The 23,145-nt window shown below is 35.9% G+C and overlaps 1 protein-coding gene across 3 annotated transcripts; it reads left to right on the forward strand.

Annotated features, from left to right (window-relative positions):
• The first annotated feature begins 14,564 nt into the window (after nt 1–14,564).
• On the forward strand, nt 14,565–20,884 carry LOC121241257 (peter Pan-like protein). 3 transcript variants are annotated; one of them, XM_041138952.1, is made up of 8 exons: nt 14,565–14,988; nt 16,870–16,925; nt 17,266–17,445; nt 17,937–18,167; nt 18,582–18,674; nt 18,754–18,941; nt 19,636–19,829; nt 20,555–20,884. In XM_041138952.1, the coding sequence occupies exons 2-8, from the start codon at nt 16,908–16,910 to the stop codon at nt 20,701–20,703; spliced, it is 1,053 nt and encodes a 350-aa protein (XP_040994886.1). In that variant the 5' UTR covers nt 14,565–14,988; nt 16,870–16,907; the 3' UTR covers nt 20,704–20,884. The 3 variants fall into 3 exon arrangements, with proteins under 3 accessions (XP_040994886.1, XP_040994884.1, XP_040994885.1); XM_041138950.1 differs by lacking the exon at nt 14,565–14,988 and adding an exon at nt 15,273–15,495; XM_041138951.1 differs by lacking the exon at nt 14,565–14,988 and adding an exon at nt 15,273–15,435.
• The last annotated feature ends 2,261 nt before the right edge of the window (nt 20,885–23,145 follow it).

The raw sequence follows: 23,145 nt of genomic DNA on the forward strand, positions 1-23,145 counted from the left end.
TTACAAAAAACAGCTGCTAGCAGTAAACCATAGGCTTCTGCATCAAAAGGGGTACCTCTGACGAATCTGTTGGCACAAAGGGTGCCTGTGACTTGACCTTGGTGATCTCGAATGATGACCCCAATACCAATTTTACCCCCTCCAGCCCTCACAGCAACATCCCAATTCACCTTGAAACAATCCTCAGCAGGCTTGGACCACTTTGCCTTCACACTGGGGAGTTTGACAGTTGCACCCTTTGAATCCTTTAGTGCCTTTCTAAATGAAGATAGTTCTGTCTTGGCTTGTTGGTACAACATTGTAGGGTGTTTGAAGACTTTGTCATAGATGAACTCATTTCTCCTTGTCCATATGCCTCTCAAGATAGTTGCTACCTCTTCAAGTTATGGTGAGTCGAGAAGGTCCACTAGCATTGCCCAAATGTCAAAAAACAAGTCACTGCAGTAATTCATCTTTTGTACTTTCTTACTAGTTTGACACCAAACATCATGTGCTACTATACATCCCCAAAGAGCATGTCCAGAGGTTTCAGGATACTGCTTACAGATGGGACATAAATTAGATTCAACTACCTTCCTTCTTTGCATATTAGCAAGAGTTGGGAGGGCCTCACTACATGCTCTCCATATAAACAATTTTGTTGAAGGAGGTGTATCCAGCTTCCAAAGTTTCTTCCAAATCAGTGTCTCTCTGGCCTTCTCAGAAATCTCTCCTTCCAGAAGACTATCCATGTCTCTGCTAAAGTGATAACAACTCTTCACAGTGAAGAGTCCATTGTTAGTCCAAGGCCAGATCCTCACATCATCCCTACCACCCACATTGATAGGAATAGCTTTAATGGCTTCAATTTCCTGGTTAGAGAAGAGTTCCAATAGAAGTGATTCCTTCCACTTTTTATGTTGGGGATCTATGAGATCACTGACATTCTCACACCAGCAATCTGCATCTCGGGTGGATACCACCTTGCCTGCCTGAAGGCTTGGAATCCAGCTGTCTTTCCAAATGTTCACCTTTGTCCCATTCCCTATCCTCCACATGATTCCCTTCCTTAGTAAAGTTAAACCTGCTTGAATACCTCTCCATGCAAATGAGGGTCCTGAACCCAGACTTGAATCTAGCAAATCCACTTGACTAAAATACTTCTATTTAAGGATCATGGACACCAAAGAGTTTGGGTTCTGTAAAATCCTCCATGCTTGCCTTGATAATAGAGCTAAATTGAACCTTTTAAAATCCCTGAAGCCAAGGCCTCCAGACTCCTTATTGGAACTGATTTTGTCCCAGCCAACCCATTGAATTTTAGAAGCTTCTTCATTATAGCCCCACCAGAACTTCCTGAGCAGTTGGTTCAATTTTCTGATGATAGAGACTAGCAGCAAAAACATCCCCATTGCATATATAGGAATTGCTTGGAGGACTGCTTTAAGGAGAGTTTCTTTCCCTGTTGCAGAAAGATACTTTGTCTTCCAATTGGCTGCCCGAGACCATGTTCTATCCACAAGGGGATGGAATGCTGAAACTTTAGCTCTTCCTACAAAGGCTGGCAGTCCTAAATACTTTTCAAAAGCTCCAGAGGATTTTATTCCTACCAACTGCAGTACCTCTTGTTGAGTGACAGGCTGGGTATTCTTGCTGAAGAAGATTGAAGATTTTTCTTTATTCAACACCTGACCTGAGGCCCTTTCATAGAGGTTAAGGATATTAAGAACACAATTGAGCTCCTCAGTGTTTGCTTGGCAAAACATTAAGCTGTCATCTGCAAAAAATAGGTGGTTTACTGAGATTGGACCTCTCCCAACTTGAACAGGAGTTAAAACACTGCTTCTCTCAGCTCTATTCAGTAGAGAAGTCAAGACTTCTACACATAGTATAAAAATGTAAGGGGATATAGGGTCCCCTTGTCTTAGGCCCCTTGAAGGCCAGAACTTCTGTTGTGGATCCCCATTAACAAGGATGGAATAGGATACTGAGCTCAGGCAATTCTGTATGATGTTAATCCATTGCTGAGGAAATTGCATTTTGGACATTACTGCAGCCACAAAGCTCCATTCGACTCTGTTATATGCCTTGCTCATGTCAAGTTTAAGGGCCATGAAATCTTTTTTGCCTTTCATCCTAGTGTTCATGGAGTGTAATACCTCATATGCAACTAGAGTGTTGTCTGTGATTAACCAACCAGAGACAAAGACACTTTGGTTCAAAGAAATGAGTTTAGGGAGGATGGTTTTCAGCCTATTAGCAAGGGTTTTTGAGACAATTGTATACACTACATTGCACAAACTGATAGGTCTAAAATCACCCACTGTGGTTGGATTTTTTACTTTAGGAATAAAGGAGATGAAAGTGCCATTAACCCACCATGATTGAGGATTCGGAGAGCAAAATTGCACACATCCTCACCCACCAAATCCCAATATTTTTGGTAAAAATGGGCTGGGAAGCCATCAGGGCCAGGGGACCCCAATGGATTCATTTGGAACACAGCAGTTTTGATATCCTCCTGAGAGAATGGATTCATGAGCCAACTTTTCATTTCCAAAGTTAATGTAGTGTCCAGACCAACTAGACATTCCTCAATATTAACAGGACTAGATGAAGTAAAGAGGTTTGGGAAGAAACAAGTAAAGGTGGCACCAATTGCTCCATGCTCAGTAATCAACCTGCCGTGTGAGTCTTCAATACTTTGGATAGTGTTGGTCTTCCTTCTTTGGCTAGCCTGCAAGTGAAAAAAGTGAGTGTTTCTATCTCCATATTTGAACCCATGCTGCTTTGCTCTCTACCTCCATTTCAGGTCCCTTTCTGCAAGTGAGTTCTCCACTTCTGTTTGTAATTGTTTCATTTGTGCCAAGTGTTGTCCATCACCTGTGTTTTGTAGGTTACTTATCTCAGTCATTTTTTGTGCAACCTTCTTATCGAATTGTTGATGCTTGGACTGGTTCCAGTTCACCAATCCCTTCTGACATAACTCTAATTTTCCTCTAACGGACTGAGACTCCCCATTCCCTAATCTTTCCCTCTCCCAAGCCTCAGTCACTACTGTCAGGCTTTCTTCTTTAAGCTCCCATGCAACTTCATATCTAAAACACTTCCCTCGCTGCATCTTGCCCTTAGTAGTGATCTGTTTGTTAATGAGAAGGGGAGAATGGTCTGATCTAAGTGCTGCAAGGACAGTACACGAGGCAGATGGGAAAAGGTCCTCCTATTCTTTATTAATAAGAGCTCTGTCAATTCCTTCCTTGGGGAAAGTACAACCCTTTCTATTATTTGACCATATGAATCTTTGCCCCTGTGCATGAAGGTCACTGAGGCCACAAAAATCTACCACATGTCTGAACTCCTCAATCTACCTGTAAGGTATGCTGGCTGCTCCCCATTTCTCCTTTTGGTGAAGGATTTCATTGAAATCACCTACACAACCATGCCATAGGCGTTGAAGGCCTTAGCATCCTAAGGAGTTTCCAGCTGCTCCTTCTCTTGGCAGTTTCTGGGTGTCCATAGAAGCTTGTAAACTGCCAAGTTGACCCACGTTCCTCCTGAACCAGTGCATTGATGTGCCACCGTGTGTAATTCTGTATTATAACATGCCAGTGTTCTTTCCAGAGTAAAGCAATGCCCCCACTCATCCCCTTACTCGCTACTGCAAAACAGCTATCCATCTTTAGGCTTCTCCTGACTTCCTCCATTCTTTTATTTCTACACTTAGTCTCCACTAGGAAAACTAGGTTGGGACACTTTTCCTTAGTGAGGTTTCTAAGGACATTAACTGTCCGAGGGTTCCCAAGCCCTCGGCAGTTCCACACCACTATACTCATTGGTATTAGCAGGGCTGGGAACCAGCCTCTGCCAATGCACTTGTGTTTTCCTTATTGTCTGCCAGTGTTTTAAACCTTTTCTCTCCATGTTGTTCTATCTCACCGAGTCTCTTACAGCCCCTCTTATAGTGATTGCTCCTAGTCCAGATAGACCTGTTTACCAAGTTCTCATTACCATCCCCTCCAATAAGGTTATCCCCTCCTCGTGCTTGCCTTTTCCATTTTCTGGAAGAGGCCCTCTTGTTGGCCCCTATGGGATTATCCTTAGAGTCCAAGACCTGAATGCTCCCTCCCATGCACCTCTGTGGTTTGCACTGTTGGATTGCCCCATTCCATTCTTTAAGAGGATCCCTCTCCTCCTGCTTTAGCCTTTCATGGAATCCCACTACTGGTTCCTTGCTCGAGTTAGATCCCTGTGAGTTTGAGACTCCATAATCAGGATTATCTGTAGCTTCTTCCGACACGACACTTGATGGTTTGGTATAGAGAGGTTGACTTTCGACGTGCACTTTATGGGGTGAACCGAGGAAGATAGGTATAGATCCACCTTTATCTGATTTGACCTCAGACGACTGCTGACCCTGATCTCCTTTGAAATCTCCTTCCTGAGTCACCTCAGCCCGCTTCTGCTGATACACTGCCGAAAACGATAGATTTTCCACTGATTTGTTTGACTTTTCCTTTTTTCTGGCTTCTGGTTCTCTTGCTTCATCTTTCATCCCATGCTGCTGGTTGTCACCATTAGATCCCCCGTATCTGCGGCCATCGAAGGTACTGGTATTCTTTGATTGTCCTCTAAGCCAGGATCCAAACTGCAGCGAAGATTGGTCTGTGTCCTGTTGATCTTGGCGAGGTTGAGTGCAACTCTTGCCTTTATGGAAAAGAATACCACACTGAAAACAAAAATTCTGCAATCTTTCATACTTGAACGATATCCAGAACTTCTTATCTCCTAACATGAGCCATTTGCCTCACAGAAGAGGTTTATGAATGTCAATGGCCACTCGTACCCTAAGGCACCTTCCCCATACATGTCCCTCTGCCTCTACGTCCACCCCGATAACATGTCTTATTGATGCTGCAAATTGTTCCCTGAACTCCTCCGTCATGGTGGCCAGTGGGAGGTTGTGTAGTTGCACCCAAAACGGTTCAAAACCAAAATGAAGGTCATTAATGGATACTGACTCGTCCACCTCTAATAGAGTAAGCAAGCTTCTATCAAAACACCAGGGTCGACCACTAAGGACCTTCTCTTTGTCGCCTAGAGCCTGCAATTCTATCAGGAAACTTTGGTCCCCTAACTCTTTGAAACGAACCCACCCTTCTAACTTCCATAGTTGAGACATAGTGATTCTGAAAGCTTCACTATTTATAGTCTTATCTGCCAATACTTTTCCCACTATACAGTGGAACTCCATGTCTCTCAGCAACCCTCCCATCGACTTCTTTGACATGGAAGAAAGAATTTTCCTCCGTCGATAATTGGAGCCTTTCCCATCGATTTACCAGATCCTTAGTTTCCATCCTAGCTTCAAGGAAATAAACCAAAACAACCAACTCACAAGACGTGAGAACTAATCCTTTGAATTTCTTCAAAGGCACTAAAACCTCACTCTACCTCCTGAGACAGCAAAGAGAAGGAACTCCTGGAACTTAATTTAAGACACTAATAATAATAGATCTTCTAGTTTTTGGCTTAGAGAGTCAACATTAGAAGATAATATGCATGAACCAAACTTTAATTACACAATCTTTACAGGAAACTACTCTGATGGCGATCTCACTTCTAATAATAGTTACTATCATTGGAGGTGCATATTGGGTAGTGAGATATAAAATGAGATGATCTGTGAATAATAGTGAAATAATTTGTGAATAGTAATGAAATGGTTTGAATTGAGATATTTTATGAGATTTTGGAAAATGAGAAAGAAAAATTTGAATAAAAATATTATAAAATAAAAATGTTATTAAAATATTATTTTTGTCTTGAGATTTGAAAACATTGAATTGTTTCTTGTGTTTTGTTTGAAAGTTTAGGAAAGTTGTAATAATTAGGTAATGATTAGATTAAAAAGTGTTTATATTTGAGTTTTGCTATTCATAAGCCCCCACACACCACAATTTCTTTTATTTTTTTATTTTCTCAAAATTTTTTAAATTTTTTTTGGTTTTATTCTTCTTAAAATAATTGAATTCGTCTATTCATCATACATATACTACACATTTTGTAAGAGAAAAAAAATTAAAAAAAATAACAAAAAGGGTGGTGTGTGGTATATGAGGCTTATGAATAGAAAAATTCTATTTACATGACTACATGCCAAATTATAAGAATAACTCAAAGATGAAAACTGTTGATCATTAGACATATTTGTTAACTTAAACCACATTGTATTTGATTTTGAAGATAATTAAGATCATACATGTATTTGTAATTGTATTGATCGAATTAAAATGCAATCTAAACATGAGATATGTGGTCATTACTTTTGGAAAAAAGATCTCTTCAAGTGAAAGAGAGATAAACATATCAAGTGGGCGCAAATCTACAACATTTATTACAGTTAGTCCATAAGAATATTTCGAGCAACACTAAATGAATGTCTTTATCTCTTTTTTATTTTCGAGTAAGAACTCGATGGTGGGTTTATGCAAGGTCATTCATATTTTATGCATTGATTTTTTTTTCCCTTCTTCAGTAGGAATTGCAAGAACATGAAGATTAATAACTTATAAGTTCGACCAGTACCGCATGACACACACACACACACACACATAGTTCAAGTTTCATTAATACTTAAGATATATATAAAAGGTTGATAGAGATATAAGCATGTATATAAGCTTGGAATGAGGAAGAACACCTTGGGTTCTAACAATGCATGTCTTGGCCAAGGGTTGTAGATCATGAGGCATATATCCATGCATGTACGTGTAAATATATAGCGTTTAAGCTTGAATCTTCAGGGATAAAGAGTTAGGTGTTGAGAACTCGATGAATAGAGGAGGAAAACTGGGAAAATAGAGAAGGAAATTGGGAGAACTCGAGAGTTTGTGTAATTTGAATTGAACAAAATGAAATTACTTAAAATATAATACAGGAAGGTCCTTTAATATTTATACTACATAGAAATAATAATTGTATAACAGAAATAACAATATCTAAGTCTTCTCTTGCTTCTTCTCTGCCTTTAGCTTTTCTTCATTAGACTTCAATTCCATTCGTCGATATGAAATGCTATACTCCAACACCCCTCCCTAAAGATGAGCATGTATATTTATAATGTTCATCTTGTGCAAATTATGATTGAAAGGCAATGATTCGAGAGGTTTTGTAAAGATATCTACTAGTTGTAATCTTGAGGGAATAAAAAAAAGCTTTATAACATTATGCTGCAGTTTTTCCCTAACAAGATGACAATCGATTTGAATGTGTTTAGTCCTCTCATATTGTACTGGATTGGTTACAATGGACAAAGCTGATTTGTTGTCAGTGTAGAGCATTGTTGGCTAAGGATGATCAATACTGAGATCTTGAATAGCATAAAGTAACCACTGCACCTCACATGTTGTGGCTGCAAGAGCCCTATATTTTTCTTCTGCAGATGATCAGCTAACTGTGGTTTGGTTCTTTGATTTCCATGAGATTAATGAGTCTCCTAGAAAAATTGCATAACATGTAACACTTCTCGTTGTGTCTAAGCAACCTGCCCAGTCGCTATCAGAAAAAGCTTTCAATTTAAATCTGAAGATGAAGAGAAGAATAACCATTGGCCTGGTGTTGCTTTTAAGTATCTAAGTACACAAATGACAGCTTGATAATGAGACATTGCTGGTTTAGCAAGAAATTGGCTAAGAACCTGAATAGAATAGGCCAGGTCAGGCATTGAAATTGTCAAATATAGTAGTCTGCCAATTAATCTTTTGTAACCCGAGACATCCTCATAAAGATTGGGATCATCTACACTAAGTTTAAGAGTAGATTCCATTGGAAATGTAGCTGGCTTGGAACCTATGAGACCTGTATCTTAAAGTATGTCCAAAGCATACTTTCTTTAGCAAAGAGAAATTCCAGACTTTGATCTGGCTACTTTCAATTCCAGGAAGTACTTCAACTGCCCCAAGTCCTTGATTGCGAATTTACCAAATAGAAATATCTTGAGTTACTGAATCTCAATTAGATTATCATTAGCTAGTAGAACATCATCTCCATATACTAGTAATGCTATGAAAGAAGTGGCAGTTTTCTTAATGAAAAGTGAGTAATCAAAATTGCCTTAAGTAAAACCATAATCAAGAAGAGCTTGAGAGAGTTTTGCAAACGATTGCCGAGAGGCTTGTTTCAGGCCATAGAGACTCTTTAATAGTTTACAAACTATATTGGGCTGTTTAACATCCAAACCAGGGGGCACTTTCATGTAAACTTCTTCATGTAATTCACCATGTAAAAAAGCATTATTTACATCTAATTTGAGAATATGCCAACCCCTAATAACAACAATAGTTAACAATAACCGAATTGAAGTAAGTTTTGCCACTGGAGAAAAAGTATCAAAGAAGTCTAATCCTTCTTGTTGAGTGTAGCCTTTGGCTACCAGCCTTGCTTTATGTCTTTCTATAGTTCCATCAACCTTGTATTTCACTAAAAAAACCCATTTACAACCTATGGTCTGTTTATTTTTAGGGAGAGTAACAAGTTCCAAGGTTTTGTTTAACTCTAAAGCATTGAGTTCATTTCTCATAGCAACTTGTCATTCATGTAATTTTGCAGCTTGTTTGCATGTTTTGGGTTCTTTGGTAACAGAAATTGAAACCAAAAAGGCTTTGTGTGGTGCTGAAAGTCTACTGACAGAAATAAAAGATGATATATGATAGAGATTACCTATGTTAGAGGAGCAACCAATAGAAGCAGATGAGTTGCTTGCATAAGGAAACAATGAAACAGTGCCACAATAATAATCTTGCAAAAATTTGGTGGTTGTTTAATTCTGGATAATTTTCTAATATGTGAACTAGTAGGAATGTAATCTGCTAAGTCAGTTTGATGGTCACTGTCGATATGAGAGGAATCTGATTCACTAGAATTCATTGAGGAATTATTTTGATCAGAAGGGATATGATTATTTATAGGAGAGGAATTGTGTTGGAATTATGAAGGAGGAAACAAAAAAGTAGGTATTTCAGAATTAATTGGAAGAATTTTGAATGGAAACTTGGTTTCATAAAACAAACATTTCTGGAAATGATGATTCTATTTTTGTTCAAGTCCATGAGTTTATAACCTTTGACATTAGAAGGATATCCTAAAAATAGACATTTAGTTGCTCTTGGATCGAACTTTTGTCTGTGATTAGTAATTGTAGATGCAAAACATAAGCATCTAAAAGCCTTTAAATGAGAAATATTTGGTGATTTGTGAAATAGCATTTTAAAAGGTGTTTTGTTTTGGAGAAGAGGAGTTAGAATTCGATTTATAATATGTAATGCAGTCAATACACAATCGCTCTAAAAATTTAAAGGTAAGTTTGCTTGAAACATCAAAGCTCTAGCTGTGTTTAATAAGTGTTGATATTTTCTTTCAACAACTCCATTTTGTTGTGAGGTTTCTACACAACTTATTCGATGTAAAATTTTATTTTCACTATAAAATTTTGTAAGGATAAATTCTGAATCATTGTTTGTTCTTATGGTTTTAACAGAAGTGTTAAATTGAGTTGTAACCATTTTACAAAAATTTGGCAGCAAAGATGAAACCTTAGATTTATTTTTAAGTATATACACCAAAGTACATCTTGTAAAATCATCTACTATAGTTAGGAAAAATTTAAAACCAGAATATGAGATAGTGGCAAATGGATCCCATATATCACAATGAATCAAATCAAACTCTCTATTAGAAATATTCTATGATACAGGGAAATAAAGCTTTTTCTGCTTTGCTAGTGGACAGATTTCACAGACATTTGTACAATCAAATGTTATTGAATTGTCCATTTGTCTAAGAAAATGTAATCTAGAATTCGAGACATAACCTGATTTGTAGTGCCAAAGGTTTGACTGGTTTTGAGTAGTGGCTGATGCAAAGATTGGTGTAGAATTAAACTGATATTGCTGGCAGGAATTAGCTTTCGAGGAAGCTTGAGATAGGTGATAAAGTCATTGTTTCTCAAAGGCAATTTCAATCATCTTTTTTATTCATTGGTCTTGTAAAAGACAATAAAAACCCAAAAAGGATAGACAGAGATTAGATTCTTTGGTTAGTTTAGAAACAAATAATAGATTGAATGAAAAGTTAGGAACATACAAGACATTATTTAAATGTAATGTGCTAGAAAGACTTACAGTTCCAATATATAATGCTGGAACAGTTTGTCCATTAGGAAGATTAATGGAATTTGTAACTGGTTTAGGAGTAGAAGAACATAATAGAGGTGAACAGATCATATGATCTGTTGCACCGATATCTAAGATCCAAGAAAATTTAGAATTTAACTTGGTAGAGGCAGAATCACATTGATTAAAATGGTTACCAGAAAACTAAGGGGTAGTGGCTAGATTTATTGCTGTTGTGGATGTACCAGTGTTCAGAATAGATGAATTTGAATTGACAAGTGCTAGGAGCTTATTAAATTCTTCAACAGTTAAACTAAACCTTTGGTTCTCATTACTAATTTGAATGTAGACCTATTGATAATGTGTAGCTAAGATCTTGCCAAGTATCTAAATAAAATTTCTCTAAACTGATTTGAACAATCTACATTGTGATTTGAAAATGACTGGACTGGCTACGTTTGGGTAGTGAGAATACTTGAAAAGTGTTGAGAAAGTTTGTAAATAGTTATGAGTAGCAATTGAAGTGGGTTTGTGGGTCCCATTGAGAGTATTTTAAGTTGTTTGGATGTATGAAATATGTTGAGTTGTTGCCTTTTGGATAGATAATTGAAAAAGGTATGGGTCTCATCAATGATTGATTTTTTTTTAATGATGATTTTATTTATATATAATAGTGATAAATATTATAGTAATTTTATTTCTTTTTATATATAATAGTGATAAATATTATTGTGATTTTATTTTTTATTTATATATAATAGTGATAAATATTATAGTAATTTTATTTATTTTTTATATATAATAGTGATAAATATTATAGTAATTTTATTTTTTATTTATATATAATAGTGATAAATATTATAGTGATTTTATTTATTTTTTATATATAATAGTGATAAATATTATAGTATTTTATTTTTTATTTATATATAATAGTGATAAATATTATAGTGATTTTATTTTTTATTTATATATAATAGTAATAAATATGATAGTGATTTTTGGAGAGATTTTGATACGAAGATGGTTCATTGTGTTTGGTATGTGGAGTATTTTCATAAGTACGAGAATACTTGAAAAGTGTTGAGATATATTCGCTACCCAAACGTAGCCTCACAGGTGTTACTATTCACTTCGAAAATGGTAAAAATAACTTTGCATCATAAAATCCTAAATAATCCTACGAAATTAGTAGTGCAATTCATTTCACAAATTTAGACTCATAAGCACCTTGAAGAAATCAAAACACATTTTTGAACAGCTTTCATCCGAAAAACGAAGATCATATTATTACATCGTAAAATCCTAGAAATTCATATGAGACTAATGACACAAACCATTTCTCAATTCCATACTCCTAAGTACCTCAAATAAATAAAATCGCATTTATGTCACTAAAATGGGTAAGAAACTTACTAAGCTGACAAAACTTACGTCATTGCTCGATTCGTGAGATCTTTCCGGAGTTTTCACATGTTCCTAAAGTTTAAAAAAGTTCATCCACTGAATTTTTTGTGACTATTCCAGATGGTATGCATTGATTCAAATGCAACAATTACATTATGTGTAATAAGTCTTTCAGGAACAAAAACCCTTTATGTATGGGAGATGAGAGAAGGAAGGTTGGATTTCTGCTTATTTGCTAATACTTTGGCTATGATCTTTTACTATACATTGCAAAGATTGATGGGTCTAAATTCATATACTTTGGTTGGTTTTGTGACCTTGGGGATTAAGGCAATGAATGTATCATTTATATTAATGGCCCAAGAATCTGTCCTGAAAGCTGCAGTTATTGTTGCACACACCCATTTACCAACTATTTCCCAATGGTTCTGAAAGAAGGCAATTAGGAAGCAATTTGGCCTAGGGGAGCTTAAGCCATTCATCTGAAAAATTGCCTTATCAATCTCTATATTAGTAATCTCTTAAGTAGGGGTGATAAACGGTAGGTCCGGACAAGAGAAACCGATCGGAACAAGACTGAGACCGATCCATGTTTTAGAGGACTGAAAAGTTTCAATCTGGTCCCGGTCCAGGATTTTTCCAACCTGGACCGGACCAGACTGAACTGGAACGAATGAAGAATAAAAATAAAAAAATATATTTTATATATATTATTTATATAATAATTATACAATTTATTATGCAATTTTCATCTAACCTATCACCATTAACAATATAAAATTTTAATATATGTTATTAACATTTGTTAATATTCTATCAATTAACTAATATATAGTATCAATTAGCTAATTATATAGTAATTATATAAATTAATAATTTAATTTTCATCTAATTCATTATTATTGACTATATAAAATATTTTCTTATTGAGTTAGTTGTATAATCCATATTAATAAGTCACTTAATTTTAATTTAGTATTTTACATATTTTTTTATTAATTGATTAAAAAAAAATAATTAGGCTGGACCGACCGGACTAGATCAAACCGATAGCTACCGGTCCAGTTCTTATGGGTGTTCGGTTTGAGAAAATGATAAATTGAAAATAGTCTATCACCAAACCAGGCTGGACCGAACTGACCGATTTGCACCTTTATATTCTTAAGGCATCCACCTCATGCTATTTGAGTAAGATCGATTACAGTCCTAAAATTTATTATAGGCAATTTTATCCTAAAAGCAAATGGACTCTAAAAGGCCGTATCGTAGATTAATTTTAACCATAATTTTTTATTTTCAAATAATGATATACATATAACTCTTTTTATAATTTTTTATATAACCATATTTTAAATTGATTTTTTCAAAAAAAAAAATAATGCAACTTTTATAAGTTATTTTATAAAACTATTCCTTATTTAAAATATGGTTGTGTAGAGAATTGTGATACAACACCTTTTGCAACTTCTTACAACTCTGTTTTAAGTAGATACAAATTTTTAGGGCTGTAAGTGTAATATGTTTTAAATAGATACAAATTTGGTCTATCATTTTTGCCAGACTGAACCATTAGCTATTGGTTTGATCAGTCTGATTCAGTCCATGAATTTTTTTTTTCTCTTTTTTCTATTTTTAACAAAGAAATTAATATAAAAAATTAATTAACTTAGTAAAATCAAAATTAAGTGATTTCTTTAACATTTTATATATGGCTAATGAATATTAAATAGTTTTATTGTATATATGGTCAATGTTGATCTCTTGGATAAAAATTATATAATTAACTTATGCAACTGCTATATAAAATAATATATTATTTATAAGAAAAAGTATTTAAATATATATATATATACACATTTGGTCGGTCTCGGTCCGGTCCAGTCCAGTCCAAAAAAACCACACCTCGGGACCGACCTCTAAGACTATCGGTCCAATAGTCTTACAACCCTACAAATTTTATAAGATAATACTCATACTTTGCAACTATATTATATAAAATTACTCTTTATTTAAAGAGAGCTATAAAATAATTGTAAGAGAGCGCTGTGTCATTTTTTGAATAATTTGTCCTTGAATATAAAACAAGTAGTATTCACAAAAAAAATAATGATGTATGCAATTTAACTATGCCTGGTTTGGATAGTGAGTTGAGATGAGATGAATATTAAAAGATGAATAAAATATTACTATAATATTATTTTTTAATATTATTTCTATTTTAAGATTTGGAAAAGTTGAATTGCTTATTGTATTTTATTTGAGAGTTTGAAAAAATTATAATGATTAGATGATATGAGATGAAATGAACTAAGATAATTTCACTATCCAAACCAGGTCTAAGGCTAAAAAGGAAATAAATGGCATTCCTCATGACACTTAATAATTGGAAGAGTACAACACATGAACATCCTGTGGTCAACCATTCTAGACAATAACATTTTAAAATCTAGGAGTAGTAATATGTAATATGACCGTGCGACCCGTAAATGCAATATGAATACCGTTAAGATATGATTTATAAACGGATCAATAATGTGTCAATCCATTTAATCAGTTAGTGACCCATTTTAACCTATTTTCCTCTCTTTTCTTAAAACTCTAAAACATTTTAATTTAAACCATTTAACTATTATGACTCATTAATCTCAACGTCTAAACGAGGACTCTCTCATACTCTCACTCTCTCTCACAAGTCACAACCGTCGATGTTAAGACTCCTGTGTATTATATGGATTGATGTAAGAGAAATATTCTAACCACAAAGTGATTATACAAAAGTAATCTCACACGCTTATGTGTCTTGATGTGGTCTATCAGATTGTAATGCAGATCTGACAACTCACATAAAACTACATCAATTTATGAGATTATTTTTATGTAATTTATTTGTAAGTATAACACTTCTCTTGGTGTAATAGACTGTGGGTTGTGCTAATATAAATGGTAAACTCGGTGTAAAGAAATCAAAGGGAACGAAAGGTTTTTGGGGTCTGTAGTCAGAAAACACAATAAAATGACAGAAAACGTGAGCTGTGATTCCCAGCACAAAACGCACAGCTTTGCCCCTCCAAAATCAACAGCTCCACTAACATAAAAAACGCAGCGTATTTATTCCTTCTTCCCAAAACGAAGCGTCTTCCTCCAAGTCCTAAACGACCCCGTTTCGAGATGCCACTTCTACTGCACTTCATATTTCAGTCTCAAAAAATGCCACTTCAAGTTCAGCCCCGTTAGGTTCCTAAAGCCGGCCCTCACACCTCATTGCCCTTCTCACCTCTGGCCGCTCTCGTCACGTCGCCGGCCGCCCCCACTCCCACCTCTCTCGGTCTCCTTCTCTCTCAGAGTCTCAAATCGCACCCACAGTCTCTCACGCCGCCCCCACTCCCAGTCCCACCTTTCAGAGCCTCACGCCGCCCCCACTCCCACCTCTAAGGTATTGCTAGATACTCCTTGCTTTTTGATTAATGTATGATATCGGTGTTGGTTTCGGTGTGGGTTTTTGGGTTATTTTTTAAGTATTTCGATTGCTTGGCTATAGATGTTTCTGGGTCGGTTTTGGGTCATTGTGGACGTGGGTTATTGTTGATTTATTATTTCCGACTTTGAACTGATTTTCTTTTTCAGTTTCTAGTGATGTTTCATGATTTAGGTTTTTGGATTTGTGTTACAATTTGTAAAGTGGAATTCTAGGCTGTGTTGACAAACTTGCCACCACAGGTTTTGGCATCCCAAACCGATCCTATCTCAAGAAGGGATTTGGTCATTGATAAGAGAGTAAAGCCAGTCTACATAGAGTTCAAGAAGTACTTAAAGCTGTGGGTTTGGTGATTATAATCACATATGGTATGACTAAGTAGTACCGAAAAACACAAAAAATAAGGTATCCAAAGCCAAAATATCTAGATGTTTTCTTGGTTTGCATGGTTGCAACCATATAGCTGTGAGCATCTCTATCTTCGCTAGCTTTGTAATATCATACTCTCTCTCTCTCTCTCTCTCTCTCTCTCGATATACCTATAGATAATATTGTTTTGGCTGTGACGATCCAAGTTATTTTCTTGTGAGATTTGAACTTTTTCCAATTGATATATATATATATATGAAAAGTTCTTCTCATCAGCCACTATTCACTACCCCATACCCTATGAAAAACACTCCTACACCCTATGAAAAAAAAAGCTATAGGTGTGGGGTGTGAAAGTGAATAGTGGCTGATGTGTAGAATTCCTCTATATATATTGATCATAAGGTGATCTAGTTTGATCTGATACAATTTGAATATGTACTGGTTTGGAAACCGATCAGTGTCGGCATCAGCAAAATCATGTGAGGAAATAGTACTTTTTCAAGTAAATAATATAATTCTTAAACATCGATTTCTCCCAATTTTACTTGTGTCACGTACATTTTTCCCCTCTTGTGAGTTGAGACTGTACATGATTTTCTGTAGTGTACTATGCTTTTGTTTTTTTGTTCTAAAATCATTAATTGTGATCTGTATTCTTCAGTTTCTTAGTTCTGAATTACTAGTGTAGAGTTTTATTAAAACTCAATGTCCCACACACCCATACCTCTATGGGTTCAAATATATCTCTTTAGTTAATGAGTTTAGTGGGACACAAATACCTCTAGATTTCATGATGACCAGAAGTCTATTTAAGTATTGAGAGGATTAAGGGTTCTCACCTACAACATAATTGAAGAGGAATGGTATCGATAGAACCCCTTTCAACTAGCTAGTAGTGGCCATTTTTGTCGGAAACATTCATAAGCTTTCAAATCTAGCTAGTAGTTACCGTAACATGATAAGATGCCAAATCAGTTTTGAGAAAAGATAGTTATTGATTTTTATCAGCCTAGATTTTGATATTTTTAGTTATATAAATGACTGTCTATTTAAGTGATAAATATATAAAATTATTTAAAATATGTCATATCAATAAATAGTAGAAATTCATCGATTTCAATTTTTTTTGCTAATTACATAGAAAGTTACTCCATGTAAGAATTAGTAGTTGCATCCACAAGATGTCACATGATTTTCTTTATTGGGTACTGATCTTTACCTTATCCAAGTACGTGCAGCTACAAGCTTCAATTGTTTTTTACATTATCTTATTTTATTGTATTTTTTTAATTTTTACTTTATTTGAGCTTTTTATAATTTTTTTCAACTACCATTTGTTGTTTTTTTACCTTATCAAGTATTTGATGTTGTGCTTGTTCTTGATTGATGTCTAGTTAGGTATAATTACATAAAATCGTGGATAATTTATGTTTTGGATTATGCCAAATATTTGTTTTATTTTTTTAGGTGTGCAAGTTATTTAATCGGGAAGGATTCTTGGAAGCATGGCTCGGTTAAAAAATGTAAGTAGAATTTGGTTATGTTTGTTTTTGCTTAACCTTCCCTGCAGTTGGCTGCTGGGAAAAGAAAGAAGAGGAAAATAAAATGAACTGTGGGTTGTTAGGATATATTTTGGTTTTATTTGGGACATAGAATTGGTCGTGGGTTCAAGCACCGCAGTGGGCAATTAGAATCTTGATTCTTTAATTATAACGAAATGCCAATGACTTATCAAAACGAGTTTGTATTAGTGTTTGGATTTCGGTATTTTCTATTTTTAATTTTTTCTTCCATTTATTGGGAAAGAAAATGAGTTTGTAATAGTGTTTCCTGGTTTCCTTAATTGTCATTTGGATTAAGCAGAAGAAAAAGGTGATTGTGAAGCCGGTTGCAAAGAAGAAGCAACCTACTGTGGATCATATCACTGGCAGTAAGATTCCAATGAGCTTTGTGTTTTCAAGAGGGAAGTTGCCTGGTCCTCTCAGACAACTTCAAATGGATTTGAGAAAGTTGATGCTTCCATATACTGCCCTCAATCTCAAGGTAAAGATTATCTTTTCTCTGCTTTGCTTCTCGCTTTCTGTTTCTTTGTCTCCTGAAGCATATATGTTTGCGATATGAGACCGATGGAAGTACACAATTCATAAGAATGAATTTTGAGTCGTAAATTCATTTCACTACACTATATACATCTTGTGTACTTGTGTTATGCCTTCTTTTCTTATGAATAAAACTTTTTGATTAGCTATAAAAAAATATTTTCCTACACAAAAAGGGGGTAAAACTTTTTGCATAATAATATAATGCTTTAGAGAAGAGTTATTAACTTCTGCTAAAGACTATCATGAACTGAGCTCGAAAGAAGTCATATGCAACATATCAACGGCGGTTTCATTTTAATAAATATTGTGTATTTACCTTAAGGAATTCTCAGCAGTCTGTATGCTGAATTCTGTCTATATTTCCAGTCATAATGTTGTTGTGCTGTATTTCTTGGTAATTCTAATTCTGTTAATTTCCTATTATTTTTGCAGGAGAAGAAACGAAATAATCTCAAAGACTTTTTGAACGTTGCTGGTCCTATGGGCGTAACACATTTCCTCATAATCTCAAAAACTGCAACAGCACCCTATTTGCGGGTTGCAAGGACCCCACAGGGCCCCACTCTTACATTTAAAATACACGAATACTCATTGGCTGTTGATGTTGTTAAATCTCAACTGCGTCCTAGATGCCCTCAAGATCTTTTCAAAAATGCTCCTTTGGTAATTTCATGTACTCACCCAAACAGTAGTACACACAAATTGAGTTTTGTTGGTTTGATAAAAAATTTAAGAGAAAGTAAAGAAAAAAAATGCTAAAATAGCTGTTTTACGAATATGCAATTTCCTCTTCCTCATCTGCAACATTACCAGTCTTTAACACGCAAGACATACCATGTTAATTAAAATATATGTCTGAAGAACTCATAGTTGCAACTCGCAACTTCTTGAATGTTTGGCACCATCCCCCTCCATGTGTACCTTAAATGCCTTTCTTCTATTAGCCAATGTTAATATGTGCTCTTCTGAAGAGGAAAGGGCTGCTGCTATGCCGTTGCCTAATTTTACCAAAACAGATGACGCACACTTGTTTCTTTAACTTATGCCAGTGTTAATTTCTACTTATATTATGAGCAGATTGTTCTTTCTGGTTTTGGTACTGGTGATCAGCACCTAAAGCTTACAACAATAATGTTTCAGAACATCTTTCCCGCCATTGATATAAACACAGTGAGTTTTCAAACAAATTTGATTTCTGTGCCTCTCAACATGATATTATATCCCCTCTGAATGTTCTTTTACTGTTCAGGTCAAGCTTTCATCTTGCCAGAGAATTGTGTTGCTTAATTACAACAAGGACACAAAGCTCATTGATTTTCGGCACTATTCCATAAGATTACAGCCTGTTGGTGTCTCCCGTAGAATTAGGAAGTTTGTGCAGAACCATCAAGTCCCCGATTTGAGGAATCTTCAAGACGTGAGTGACTTTGTCACAAAGTAAGGAGTCTTTCTTGTTATTTTAATCTTCTTGAAGGAAATTTCGTTTGCATCTAATATTGAAATTGAGAGATTATACTATCCATTGTTTGTGTTTCCTGAGGTCTATGCTAGTGATACTACAGTCACCTTTCCCCCGGCGGGCAAAAAAAAAAAAGAAACCAGAAAAAGGTCTTCATATTATTATTGTAAGGGTGTATGAACAGAGTATCAGTTTTCCAGTAAGGATTTCTGGCCAAGTGTCATTTTTCTCTTTTTCCATTTATAATTTTATTTTGATTCTCTGATAAGGAATAAGGGGAGATTAAAAAAAAAAAAAAAGGGGGTAAGGCAATCAAGCTAGAATAGATGAAGAAAAAGATACGGACATCCTCTTTAAATTAAAAAGCTTTAGTTTCTTGTATTGCATTGAATTTTGTTATTTTTTTTATCAGTTATTTTATTCTGGTTTTATACTTGTTTTAATTCCTTCGACGAGAGCAATGGTTTGATGACACATCAGAGGATGGCTTTGAATTTCCAAATTTCTTTTTGAGGTCAACTGTGGTCTTTATTCATCATCTTTGATTTACATCAATACAAGAAAAAACCAATTGGAAGATAGAGAAGGAACCAAAACAAAGAGAGATATACATATCTCTTGGTTACTCTTGGTTATTTATTTTGGTTTATATTTATTTTCCTTGTGACTTAGGGCTGGGTATGGATCAGAAAGTGAAGCAGATGATGAAGCAGCGACTGTGACTCTGGCTAGTGATCTTGGCAGAGTTAATCGGGCATCTACAAAAAGTGCCATCAAGCTTCAAGAGATTGGACCCAGAATGACGCTTCAACTCATCAAGATTGAGGAAGGATTGTGTTCTGGTGGAGTCATCTTCAGTGAATATGGTATGTTTTCTCTTTTATAACATGTTACTTCTCCTTTAGCAAGGAGATTATTTATATGGTCGAAAGAAACATGATAACACAGTTGGAATATGACGGCAATGGATGATTGACTACACGAATGCCATATAAAGTCCTTCTGCTGGTCTTCCATAATCTTATCTTGCCATTCCACCATCAATCATTTTCTGCTGAGATGGTGATTTTGTCTCATTCATGTTGCATACAATTATTTCCTTGAGGCCCTCGCATACTCCCTAAATTGCTTCCCCATTTGTAGACAAAATTCCTGATTCGGAGCGTGCCTTGGCCCATTCTTTTCGAGGCTTGCTATCTGTATATTGGCTCCCAAGACCTATTTGTCCCATGTTAAGAGCATTGATTAATTGCCTGTTACTGCTCTCATCTCTCTCCAATTTGCATATTGTTTTTCCCTTTAAACCTTATCATCCTGTACAATCAGCCAGGATTTCAGATAATTGGCACCTTATGATCTTTGTCGGAGGCTCTCCCTTGTTCTGGTTATACCTGTTTCATCTACATATTAGTGTAATACTTCTTTGACCATATGAATGAATATGTTATTCTTCTGTTATTTTTCGTTCATTTATTCTTTATAATACTTCTGTCACATCACTCTTCCTCTGTTCCTTGCCCTTGGCTGAAAATTTCTAGTCTATAAGATCTTTGTCAAGAACTTGCATTTATTCTTCCCCTCTTATTCTCAGGAAGTGGTGATGGCAAGAAAAAGCAGGACAACGAGGAAGATCCTGAAGACCAGGAAGACAAGGATGAAGATCGGGAAGATATTGTCCAAGATGAGGAAGATCATGAGGAAAATATTGTTGAAGATGATGATGATGAAGATGTAGACTAGCTACTGGCCAAGTTGGAAATTGAAGTGGAAGTTTTCGTTGGCATTTGAAGGGAATCTCTGTATCTAATATCTATATCGATTGGGAAATACTTTAAGGAGTATTGTTTACTGGAGAGGGATGTCTCCTCGGCGCTGTTGCCCACTATCTTAGATGTCATGTTTAATGTTATGTTTTAGTAGAGAGAAAGGGAAAAAAAAAAAAAAAACAGTAATTTGGATTCAACAAAAGGATTTCTTCCTTGTCCAGCGGCATGGCATAATCAGACCACAAACCAGAAAAGACATTCCGCAACTTTTCTCATAATATAGAACTTGTGAACTGCGAGAATGTATTATTCTAATGATGCTAACTTCTGCAGAAAAATGAAATCACCATCCAGAAATTTAATAATTTAATATCATGAAGATGTATAATGTGAACTACAAAACATGACACTTCGAGGCCTGGCCAGAAGTGTTAAGACGATGGTTTACAAACTACTAAAGTTTCTCTGCAATCACCAACAGAAACTCAATGAGAATTATTGCTTAAACATTAGCAAAACAGGACCTATGACTGGAGCTTGGGCCACTTCCAAGATGAGCTCTCCCCACCTCCCTAGTGAGTCAAACCCATCCTAAGGATCTCCCAACAACCAGCTTCCCCAGCTCAGAACAAGCTCTCCCAAACAACACCAACCAGTCCTCCTATACAACCGTTCAGATCACACTGCTGCAACAAATCCTCACCAACAACACTAAACAAGTACCTTTCTTATTAAACACCACAAACAAATCTCATTACTACCATTAACTAGCACTTCCATCTGAGCTTCCCAATCTGTCATTCACAAGAAACCAGAAAAGAAAATGACTACCCAGGTACTGCAGACTAAGGATCTCCCAACAACCAAATCTCCCCAGCTCAAAACCAATTCAATCCAACAAGACCAACCACCTCCTTAGATCATTTATCAGCATCACTAACCACACCAAAATGGGCATTCCTCATTAATCACCACATCCCATTACCAACTTTATTTATAATCTCACACACGAACTTCTCAATCTGCCACTCACAAGAAACCAAAAGATCAACAACCAAATTTCCAGAACCCAAACCTCGAGCCATGACTTTCACCCCTGACATAGAAAGTCATTCCTCAACATCCATAACCCCAAACTGGAAAGAACTGAATCTAGAACCAGAAACTGAACTTGCTGCTTACCTATCCAACCATGCACTCATTGGCAGGATAGTGTCATCCAAACCTCTCAATAAGAATGCCCTTCATTCTACCATAAAGGCAGTCTGGAGCTTTGCTACTGGACTAACCATTGAAGACATGACCATCAACACCTTTCTGTTTACCTTTTCATCTCAACAAGAGAAGAATCGAGTGATGGATCATAGACCATGGAACATCAAGGGTTTTCACATGCTGATACGTGACTGGCCTCCAGGTTTGAGTTTACAGGAATTAGATTTAAAACACCAGTATTTTGGATTCAAATCCATGGGCTCCCATTAGAGTTAATGACAAACCAAAATGCTGAAAGATAGGAAGGGAATTAGGAAATTTCATCCAAGTGGAACAAACATATAGCCCAGGCATAGTCTTTAGAAGGTACATGAGGATACAAGTTGAGATTAATGTAGAAAACCATCTGCCAGCTAGATTTCCTCTAACAAGAAAAAGAAAGCCTACCGCTTGGATAAGTTTCAAGTATGAGAGGCTATCGGATTTTTGTTACTGTTGTGGTTGCTTAGGCCATATCCAATAAGCATGCTCCCTTCTCCAAGTTCAAACTGAGGTCACTAATTTTGGACCATAGATGAGAGCAGAAAATCCAACCTCTAGAAGAACCCCCCCCCCCCCCTCTGCTAACCATTACGAGCATGTAAGAATGCAATCAGTTGAAATGGTAGCTTTAGGAGAAAATGTAGCAGGTCAGCTACAAAATCACCAACAAACACCTGCCACAAGGCAATTCTTTCCATAAGCTCCCAGCAAAGGAAAGGACAAAGTGATACAAGAGGAGCCAAGTCATACTGTGAATTAGAATCTATGCTAGGATCAAAATATTGATGCAAGACCACATTGCATCCAGCTTGAAGCTAAAGGTGCACCCTTCCATAGAAGCCAAACCTACATGGGAATGAGATTCTCTGAATTGCAATCAGTGGCACGTTCCAAGTATCCATTTTAGCAAACAGACAATCAACATGCTTTTAAAAATAGTAGAAACTATCTCATTTGGTCTCCTAAACAGACCCAGATAGTACAATCTGACCTCCCCATCACATTGGTCAAGACAATCCAGCCCTTCCATGCAAAAAGTGGAGATCCAATGGCCAGCATCAAGCTTTATGCATTAAAACTTAGCCCACAAGCCTCCTCACCTATCACTTCATCTTCAACTAATTCCCTCACTGAGCAGAACAACAGCTCAGATTCCAAC

This window comes from Juglans microcarpa x Juglans regia, chromosome 7S (assembly GCF_004785595.1).
Source record: "Juglans microcarpa x Juglans regia isolate MS1-56 chromosome 7S, Jm3101_v1.0, whole genome shotgun sequence".
In the NCBI taxonomy this organism is placed as follows: Eukaryota; Viridiplantae; Streptophyta; class Magnoliopsida; order Fagales; family Juglandaceae; genus Juglans; species Juglans microcarpa x Juglans regia.

Excerpts from the sequence above, each read along its gene's own strand:
- LOC121241257 (XM_041138952.1), top strand. Across the intron at positions 18,168-18,581 it reads TTTTCAAAAATGCTCCTTTG|ATTGTTCTTTCTGGTTTTGG; the intron begins GTAATTTCATGT and ends TATTATGAGCAG. Across the intron at positions 19,830-20,554 it reads AGTCATCTTCAGTGAATATG|GAAGTGGTGATGGCAAGAAA; the intron begins GTATGTTTTCTC and ends TCTTATTCTCAG.